The sequence below is a fragment of the Macaca nemestrina genome, chromosome X, assembly GCF_043159975.1.
Source record: "Macaca nemestrina isolate mMacNem1 chromosome X, mMacNem.hap1, whole genome shotgun sequence".
Taxonomy (NCBI): Eukaryota; Metazoa; Chordata; class Mammalia; order Primates; family Cercopithecidae; genus Macaca; species Macaca nemestrina.
Window position 1 is genome coordinate 58,449,391 of NC_092145.1, and position 10,580 is coordinate 58,459,970.

At 43.8% G+C, this 10,580-nt stretch overlaps 1 protein-coding gene and 1 long non-coding RNA gene across 6 annotated transcripts in view; one reads left to right on the forward strand and one right to left on the reverse strand.

The window, feature by feature from the left end:
• The window catches only part of LOC105497495 (diaphanous related formin 2), a 919,069-nt gene extending 914,066 nt beyond the window's left edge, over positions 1–5,003 (reverse strand). For 3 of the 4 annotated variants that reach the window (XM_071089284.1, XM_071089283.1, XM_071089281.1), the window contains exon 1: positions 4,696–5,003. In XM_071089284.1, coding sequence (XP_070945385.1) covers positions 4,696–4,827 — 132 coding nt within the window. In that variant the 5' untranslated portion in view covers positions 4,828–5,003. The remainder of the gene's footprint in view (positions 1–4,695) is intronic. The other variant, XM_071089282.1, reaches the window with a different exon arrangement.
• A 217-nt stretch (positions 5,004–5,220) lies between these two features.
• On the forward strand, positions 5,221–10,193 carry LOC105497493 (uncharacterized). 2 transcript variants are annotated; one of them, XR_011618463.1, is made up of 3 exons: positions 5,221–6,849; positions 7,194–7,287; positions 8,585–10,193. It is a non-coding gene; the product is annotated as an uncharacterized lncRNA (long non-coding RNA). The 2 variants fall into 2 exon arrangements; XR_011618464.1 differs by having other exon boundaries at positions 8,642–10,193.
• Positions 10,194–10,580: the final 387 nt, after the last annotated feature.

Below are 10,580 nucleotides of genomic sequence, written 5' to 3' on the forward strand. Positions count from 1 at the left end.
TGTACTGAGTAGTTTTGCACCCAAGCACCAGCCTGCCAGGTTTTCAAGAATAGACATAAAATGGGACCCGTTCCCAGAGGCAGTTTAAAATCTTTGCAGAGACAAGATCGGCATGTAACATTCAGACTCATGACAGTTATGAGTCCACAAGAAGGAAAGCCCTCACTAAACTGAAGTAATCGGTGAAGGTTTAATGGAAGAGTGAGAGAATATTGAGACTTGAGCTGGGCTGTGAAAGGGGGTAAAAGTTATAAAAGAGAAAGGGGTGGACATTTCAGATTTGGTGGGGATGCTCAGGGTGGGTGGTACTAAGGAGAGGCAATGGAGGTGGCAGAAGGAAACTGAGGTGCAGAGAAAAAACGCCTAGTAAATGGATGAGCTGGTGAATGGATGAATGGATGAGCTGCAACTGGAATCCAGGTCTCTGCACATCAAACACTCTTTTATGCCACTCTGCTCCTTCTAAATGGTATTCCTGCCTCCATTCTAGCATGCCTTTCCGAGAAATTCTCCAAAGTACTACATTTTTTTCCCGAAACGCAAATCTGATCAGGTCATTCTCCGCCTTAATCTCTTCAATGAGCTACCCCTACTTTCAGAAAGAAGTTGAAACTCTAACATGGCATACAAGATCCATCATGATCCAGACCCTGTCTCTTTTCTAGCAAGTCCACCATGTGTACCCTTTGTTTCAGTCACATTCATCTAAATGAACTTCATTGGATATGCACCCTTATCTGTTTACCTTTGTATAATGTCATTTTTTCAACCTAGAATGCCTTCGCCTCACCTATTTTCTTCAGCCTTGCTGCAAATGTCACCTACTACGATAAGCCTTTTCTTACTCAAGCATGCAATTCTACGTAGATGCCTCTCCATGACCACACGCCACCATGCATATTCCTGTAGCAACTTATCACACTGGTTTTTTTTTTTCTTTAAAGAGATGGGTTCTCTGTCACCAAGGCTGTAATACAGTGGTATAGTCAGAGCTCATTGCAGCTTCAAACTCCTGAGCTCAAGCAATCCTCTTGCCTTAGCAGCCTGTGTAGCTGGGATTATAGGCACAAGCTACCACGTCTGGCTCACATCGCATTTTAAGCATTAATTAACTTCCCTGTCTATCTCAGTAGACTACAAGTATCTTTGTATCACCAACCCTTAGAATTATGCCTAGCACACAGTAGGTACTCAGTAAACCTGTATTGCATAAATGAAATCATTGTTGCTCCTCCCTTATCATTAAAAATCAAGACTGGGTGCAGTGGCTCACGCCTGTAATCCTAGCACTTTGGGATGTGGAGGTGGGCGGATCACTTGAGGTCAGGAATTCGAGACCAGCCTGGGAAATATGGTGAAACCCCATCTCTACAAAAATACAAAAAAGATTAGCTGGGTGTGGTGGCGCACACCTGTAATCCCAGCTGCTCGGGAGGCTGAGGCAAGAGAATCGCTTGCACCCAGGAGGCAGAGGCGGCAGTGAGCTGAGATCACACCACCACACTCCAGCCTGGGCAACAGAGCGAGACTCCATCTCAAAATAAATAAATAAATAAATAAAAACATAATTTATACAGTTGTAAACAAAGAACCAAATACTCAGGAAGTTACATAATAACCAGAAAAATTAACAAATTTGACTTTACTGTTTGAAGAACCAAAGGCTTCAGAAGTTACGCAGAAATACAAAGTCAAAAATGCAAAAACATCAAATACTGTTAGGTCACTCTACGCTACCGTGTGGTATGGGGGGTGCAGTGTTATGCATCAATATTGGCCTCTCTTAATGGTTAAGTCACTGCCTTAAATAAGTGGGATTCAAGATGTAGTTCCTTCATAACACTTACAGAGCTTTCTCTTCTACTCAATTTAACAAAATGCATTCCATGGTTGACATCAAATTACAAATTAATCTAAGATTCATGCTGTTTGATGACATGTTGCAATCTGGGCCTAACCAAAATAGTTACATAAAATCCAAAACTCTACTACTAATGCATTATTCAAAATGTGATGAGTCCAAGACAGGAATGCCTTATTTTAAAAGAATCAAAATGAAAGGGTCATTATGAGGATACTTATATGAAGAAAACTGAAGTGAATTTCATTAAATTTTTATTTAAGTAATCTTAAATAGAAATCATTATAATGTTGAAATGCCACTCTGCAAAAGTTCTCACTAATACTCATTAAAAAGTTGAGGATATAAATGAAAGCAGTTCCTCTCCATAGAAAATATGCTTTGCAGCCTGACCAACATGGTGAAATCCCATCTCTACTAAAAATACAAAAATTAGCCGGGTGGGGTGGCACGTGCCTGTAATCCCAGCTACTTAGGAGGCTGAGGCAGGAGAATCGCTTGAACCTGGGAGGCAGAAGTTGCAGTGAGCCAAGATCGCGCCACTGGACTCCAGCCATGTCGACAGAGCGAGACTTCGTCTCAAAAAAAAAAAAAAAAAAAGAAGAAGAAGAAAAGAAAATATGCGTTCCATTTCCGTTTCTCCAGATTTCTGAGGAGCTAAATGAAAACAACCAGACTACATAAGCCTTATACCTTAGGAATCCATTATACTAGAGCGACTGAATTAATTTTCCTCTGTAGTGGAAATTTTAATCTAAGCTATGTAGACATTGAGTAGTTAACTTCTTTTTTACCACCACAAGAATCTGTTTCAATATCAATCACCTATGTGGTCAATGCCATTTCCCTTGACCACACAGTGGAATCAACTGTCCTTTACTTTCTATCTTTTGTAATGCTATAGTTCTTACTCTTCCATAGGTAATGGATACCTTTGAAAAACTGATGAAAGCTATGGGGCCCAGAAAAATAAATGTACCCATATACACTCAAATATTTTCATACAATTTCAGGAGTTTAAGAACCTCTATCCCCCAAGATCACCTACACAAATAATTTCTATCACCATATGGCTCTCTTTTATAATCCCACACCACAACTCCTTTACACTCATATACACACGCAAATTAAGGACTAGTTCAGAGATTATTAACATAATACTCAAAATAATAAAATTTCATCTAAGTAAAGTTTTATCTTACTAGCAAACTTCTAAGAGTCCCAGATGAATTCTTTCCTGAAAAGTTTACTAAATCTTACTGTTTGGTCAACTTGCTTGTCTTAAAATGTGCCACAATGTCTTCCTAAATTTGTTTTTGTTAACTCTGACACATCTGCTTGTAAAATCACATAAGGCTCAAAAGTTACGTTCGAGCAAAAAAAGAAAATTCGTGTCAATATTAACAAACTCTTGGATTCAAATACTTGTTCTACCGTATCAAGCTATGTTCAACACGGAACAGTGAAGTTAGCTAGGAACTGAAAATGATACAATCTCATAACTATCTAGTTACCTTGTCAAAGCAAGTAAAACATAAAAGATGAAACAGGACAAATGGCTAAAGGGAAGAGAAGAATACAATCAAGGTGTTACTACTAACAGAGATAAGTGTTTTGTTTTTTTTTTCTTTTCTCGAAAGCATACTTGTTTTAAAAGTGCAGATTCTTGCTAGATGTACCAAACCATTTGTGGAAAGTATCAGTTAACTTTTTACTTAAATTTTTAATCACTGATTAAGCCACAGTTTTGTACTGGATCCAAACCAAATGGCCAGATGCCACAAGAAACGGCTTTATTTATATGTCGCCCTCTCCTTGTCTATTACAATCAAGTTGGTAGTTAAAGCTGAAATCTATACATTCAACATGTGGCTTGTGCTTCAGATCTGGACTAAGAATACAGCTATAAGGAGTATCTGCTGAATTTGTACAGGAAAACCCTTTCCCCTCACACCACCCAAATTAGAAAGTTTACAAAAAGCGGAACCTTTCTGAGGAGTTGAGGAAACTCCAGTATTTCCCAATGCAATACCAGGCCTCATCGATTTCATTCCTCTGCACATTCAGTGGCAGGAAATGGACTGCTACCACCGGTTCACACTATCAGCACAGTGAGATTTGCACAGTTTGTGCCTACTGCTTTTGAGCGTTCTTAATCAACTAAGTGGAAGTACTGTACGACTATGCCTATTACACACACTCGACAGTTGGTGGTACCTCACTCAGCCTTCAACTCCCACGCGCCCCCACCCTTCCAAAGAAACGTTTCTTGGGAGAGCACATGGAGAGAGGCGAGGAGGAGGAAAAAGGCACGTAGGCGCCTCTTCCTGAGATTTCTGGTAAAGTAGAAAGACTGGGAGCATAAATAGTGCTCTTCTTGATTTGCATAGCTGTAGGTGGGCTCCCAAGGACTTGGAATAAAAAGGAGGGAGGTTCCCCTGCCCCAGACCCTACGCGTTAGGAGGCAAAACAGCAACTGACAAGAGGTGGGAGGAGAATGGAATCGCGCAAAGGCTTGCGCCCACAAGTTAGACAAACAACAGCCCTACCCAGTACTCGGGGTGTCCCCAAGTTGGGGCTGGGCCTTTCTCCTTCCCGCACCGCCTCCCGGGCTGACTACAGTGAGAAAGGGGTTAAGTAGAGAAGGGGTGCTCTTCCGCCCCCACGCCGTCTCCGCGCCTCGGCGTGGCCACTCCTTTAGCGGCTCCCCGAGTTGCACAGCGAGATCGCGGTCATCCTTGGGAGGGGGCCCCGGGTGCCCCCGTGTTCAATGGCAGGAGGATCCCGGGGCTCTCCCTGTCCCTAAGGCCGGCGGGGGCTGCGGGAGCACTCACCAATTTGGGTTTGTTTTTCGTTTCCTCTTCATTGGCGGCCCGGTTCCCCGCGCTCCGCTTGTTGCTCCGGCCCCCACCGGGTTCCTCGCTGCCGCCTCCCGCTCCCGACGCCGCCGCCCCGGGCTGCTCCATCTTTCTCCGGCCCTGTCACCTGTGCCCTGTAACCCCACCTCTCCTCAACTGAGAAAGCACCTCGGGGCGCTCACACTGCCCCGCGCTGACTCGGCGGCACCTCTTCCTGAGGGAGAGAGTGTCTGCCCGGGAAGCTGCCGATTTCAGGCCCCCGGGACTCCAAGCTCCCAGGCACCCCCGACGCAACCACGCCGTTGCCACTACTCGGCGCTGGGGCAAGCCCTGCCCCTGAGCAGTTGCAATTACCACGGTCGCCGCCGCCCTCAGGGCGGTGTTTAGGGTGGAGGGAAAAGTAGGTGCCTATCTCTTTAAGAGGGCCTCAACACACGTGATTCTTCAAAGTGCCCGCATCGGCCGCCCGGGCCCGCAAAGCTGCTTCCTACTCCCGGAGCGGAGCCGGCCCCAGCTACTGAGCATGCCCGGCGCGACGACTGGAGCCTAACAGAGGACTTTCAGCTGCGGTTAGGCACTGATTTCACTTCCTAGTGGCCCAGCGAGAACAGGGAGGGAACTAGTCAAGAGAAAGGAAGGGTAGCCCATTTTAGAGATGGGGAAACTGAGGCCCGGGAGGATCCGCCTGTAAGTTTCACTGGAGGGTCAACCAGAGTATCAGCTTTCACTTCTGTGGGCCAGAGCACCTTCCCTCCCTGAGGCCTCTCGGGGGTGTGGTCCTGCTACACTCTGTGGAAAGACTTGATTGGCAAGGGAACTGGCATCCTATAGGAAAACCACCGGGAGTACTGATTAATTGCCTCGACAGACTGTGTGGGTCAGAGTGGGAAGAGTGGGTGCTTTCTGTTGCCGTGATTACGTTGTGACCGAAGAAATACAGTTGTTCCTTTATTCCCATGCTGCAGGGTTGTTGAAGCAGCAGGCGCCCACCACTTAATCCCTAGGGGATTGTTAGGCTCTTTAACCAAAACACTTATATACAGCTAGCAATTGAATTGAGTGCTGTTTTCAGTTTCCTGAACTAGTTTAGAGTTGTTGTGGGGAGTGAATAAGATCATGTGTGTCAAAGCTTGGTTGTAAATGAAAATCCCTAGACAAATGCTAGGTGTTTTTGTGCAGCAGCAGCAGCAGCAGCAGTAGCAGGGCACTATTGGGACGATAGTCTTAAGTCCTTGTGTCATACCTAGCATTTTGTCCTCAGGACAAAATACAGTACCCACACTGTATTTCTTCCATCATCTTTAAATGATACCCTTTAAAAGTAAAGGTACACACTGAGAGCATTAGAGGGGGTGGGTAAGATTTGAATTAACCACCATCATAGAATAGGAGCACATATGCTAGGAAAGCTACCTATAAAGTACATTTAAATATGAAATCTATAAACATGCCATACATCTATTACTGAAGATATCTCCAGACTATGACTCCTTTTGACCTTCTCCCCTTCAGCCTAAATTTAATATGCGGAATGGAATTTGTATCTGAACATATTTATTGAGAGTGCATTAGGATGCATTTGACCATGCTACAGGTGCGAAGAGACAGCTAACTTGGGCAGTAGAATGAAAAGAACACCAGATATCTGAAAACAGCTTTAATTCCAGCTTTGTCATTGTCATTAACTTTCTTTTTTTTTTTTTTTTTTTAATTTTGAGACAGAATTTCCCTCTTGTTGCCCAGGCTTGAGTGCAGTGGCGCAATCTTGGCTCAGCGCAATCTTGGCTCACCGCAACCTCCGCCTCCCGGCTTCAAGCGATTCTCCTGCCTCAGCCTCCCAAGTAGCTGGGATTACAGGCACCCGCCACCATGCCCAGCTAATTCTGCATTTTTAGTGGAGACGGAGTTTCTCCATGTTGGTCAGGCTGGTCTCAAACTCCTGAACTCAGGTGATCCACCTGCCTCAGCCTCCCAAAGAGCTGGGATTACAGATGTGAGCAACCTCGCCCGGCCAACTTTCTTTTTAACCATGGAGGTGTGACTTCTCTACTCCTAAGGTGGCAACCTACCAAAGGACAGCAGAGAAGAGGGAATACATGCTCCCAAACAGGGTGGTTAAGGAGCCACATGGTAAATTTGCTTTGTTGAAGTTTCCGTTTTACTTAAAATTTAGTGTATATTTTGAATTCAACTCACTACATACACACACACACAAACACAATTTATATAAATGTCTCTTCTCCTGAAACATTGAGTCAAAGTGGATGCTTCAGAAAGACGTGACCTGTTTAGCCAATGCTTGCATATAATTCCTGTTTGAGCCATAGGTGTGGTCCATAGCTGAGGGCCCTCCAAGCGCAAACAGCGTTCAGTAATCTGCCCAGTAGATATTTCTTCAACTCCTTAGAGTATACTAGGAGATACAGAGTGTCATGAGTAAGAAGAATGAAGATGACACAGTTTCTGCCTTTTAGAACTTTCAGAGCCTACTGGGAGAGACAGACCATTAAAGAACTGCACTGCACTACAACAGATGTGAACAGGAAGCCTTTGAAGCACATGAAAGAGGTAACTATCGGAGTGTCAGAGGCTCAGGGACACCTTCCCAAAGAAGATGATGTTTGAACTGAGTCTTAAGGGTCTGATTCAAGTTAACATTTGTTGGCAGCCTACTAAGTGTTAGGTACTGTGCAAGGCATCATGAGTACAATGGTGAACAAGACAGACATGATTTGCTCTTAGGGAGTTTTTACGCTATTGGGAAAGATAAATATATATGACGGAGTTTCACTCTTATTGCCCAGGCTAGAGTGCAATGGCATGATCTCAGCTCACAGCAACCTCCGCCTCCCAGGGGCAAGCAATTCTCCTGCCTCAGCCTCCCAAGTAGCTGGGATTACAGGTATGTGCCACCACTCCTGGCTAATTTTATATTTTTAGTAGAGATTGGGTTTCTCCATGTTGGTCAGGCTGGTCTCGAACTCGTGACCTCAGGTGATCCACCCGCCTCGGCCTCCCAAAGTGCTGGGATTACAGGCATGAGCCACTGCGCCCAGCCTTGGGAAAGATATTAAAAATGTATTAAGCAATTACAAGGCAAATAAGGACAGTGAAGGGCATTCAGGCAAAGGAAATGACAATAGCATGTGCAGAAGCCCTGTGGTTAAGAAATTGGTGGGGAGCTGGGGAGACTGTTGGCAGGAGAAGAAGCAGAACAGATGAGGAGTTTCCAGATTGAAGTCCCCTACTTAATAAGTTTCATTACTGTTGTTTAAAAAGTGGAAGGGGGTCAGGCATGGCGGCTTACGCCTGTAATCCCAGCACTTTGGGAAGCTGAGGTGGGAGGATCACCTGAGGTCAGGAGTTTGAGATCAGCCTGGCCAACATGGAGAAACCCAGTATCTACTAAAAATACAAAAATTAGCAGGGCATGGTGGGAGGTGCCTGTAATCCCCCCTACTCAGGAGGCTAAGGCAGGAGAATGGCTTGAACCCGGAAGGCGGAGGTTGCAGTGAGCCAAGATCATGCCACTGCACTCCAGCCTGGGTGACAGAGCGAGACTCTGTCTCCATAAAAATAAAAACTAAAAAGTGGAAGAGCAGAATAGGGAGGCCATTGTAATATGAATTACTTCTGTTTAGAATGTATAAATAGACTTGAAAATGTATTGATATTATTTTGAATGTAAGGTTGGGTTTCATCATCCTCAGGCCAGGTTAATCTACATTTCATATCCAGTTAGAAGTACATGTAAAAGATCCATAATCTTTTCTGCAAAAAATGAAAAAGTTTGTCCCTGATATGGCTTACATTTGACTTTCTTGTGGTTATTTTGGCCCGTTTTAATTCTTGATGTTTTTTTCAGCATTTGCTCCAGTTAATGCAAACAGTGGTTTAAAACAAGCAAAAACTTTTCCTTCAGGCTTCAGGGTCATTGGCCTGGCAGAAACTGACACAGGAAAGGAGCCACTGCTCTCAGTAAGGATGCTTTGTCCACTGATTATGAACCAAGCACCTCACCAATTGTGGCCCTACAGCTGATCTCTCTGCATCTATAATCCTTTATTTTTACCGTCCTGGGTCACACAAATAGGTTGGTGGATGGAACATCTCTGATGCTGAAGAAGGAAGGAGGCTACCATCATCAATTGGGATATCAAAAATTAAATATATGTTAGAACCACTGACCTTGTGGTCTCTCCCTCTGGATTCTCATGAATGTGGCACCGAATCAGCATTTAAAAGCCAGCCCTGGGGGAGACCAACAAAAGGCTACTGGGCTGTGTCTTCAAACTGACCTTAGAGTCATCTATTACCCCTGAGGATTTCTGACCATGCTGATAGTACCCCTCTGAGTTTCTATGTCTCCCTTCTGCGGTGTGTTCTCATCTAGACAGTCTGCATCGTTCATAGATGAAACATGGATTTGAAAAAAGTAAGAACCACCTCCAAGGTCGCAGCAAAATGTTTATGCATTAAAGTATTCCTAAGAATAAGCAGGTATTTACCAAGTATATACTACCTCGTTAACACCAAACTAGATATCCTGCAGATTTAAAAAAAAAAAAAAAATGCCAGACATTCTGCTATAACGTCATATTATCTTTACCGAAGAATCTCCTGTTTTGCAGAATTGCACACCTAAGATAGCAGGGCTTACGGGGAAAATATGGTTAGGGAAGACCACTTAAATCCAATGCAACTTTATAGTCAGAGCACTAATGAAAACAACCATCCTAATAAAAACACACAGATAAATCTCCACTGGCCTTTGCCCCAGCATCACAGTCATCAATGCTTGGTAGCTTTTATGCTTCCTCCTTCCTGTTGTGGATCCTCAAGGGCATTCACTTTTAATAGATGCCATTTTCATCAGAATTAAAAATCTAATTGAGGAGTAGTCAGCTTTTTAAAAACACATGGTGAAAGGTCGTCACAGCTTCATTAGCACGGGACTCACGGCTTCACCAGATAGTTTTTAATGTTGTTAAAAACTTAGAGGTTGTAGACACTAAACCAGTCACTACTTATACTGAAGGCAGAGCTTTGTGCAGGATTCTTCACTTTTTCATAAAAGTCTTCATATATTGCTAAGACTTCTTATTTGTGAGGAAGTTTGCTTCTGATCACTTCAAAACAAAGTGCTGGCTCGGCACAGTGGCTCATGCCTGTAATCCCAACACTTTGGGAAGCCAAGAGAGGAGGATCACTTGAGCTCAAGTTCGAAACCAGCCTGGGCAACATAGTGAGACCTCGTCTCTACTAAAAATAAAAATTAAAAAATTAGCCAGGCCTAGTGGTGCACACCTGTAGTCCCAGCTACTCAGGAGGCTGAAGTGGGAAGATGGCTTGAGCCTGGAAGATTGAGGCTGCAGTGAGCTATGATCACACCACTGCACTCCAGCCTGGGTGACAGAGCGAGACCCTGTCTCAAAAAAAAAAAAAAAAAAAAAAAAGAAAGTGCTATGAAAATTCACACATGTATCAACTGGACTGCCACATCATTTTGACATTGTTCTGTTTGCCAATTGCTAATATGCTATTTGTGGTACACAAACACTTGTAATGAAACAGACTGTAAAATGTAAAATCCCTGCCATCATTAGGCCTAAAATCTTGAGAAAATAAGCAAGAGAACTAAGGTATGAAACAGTAAGAGAAAATTAGCTGCCTAACTTGGAGATACTGACTCTAAATTCAATATAATATGAAGGAGTGAGATCTGTGGGGCCTAGAATAGATAAAGTTTGCAAGGAGGAGGTAAGACTTGAGCTGCTGAGCTATGAAGCAGAAATCAGACTTGAATAGACAAAGCAAAGAAAGGAAATAAGGAAAAGACAACGTATGGAATGGTCTGGAAA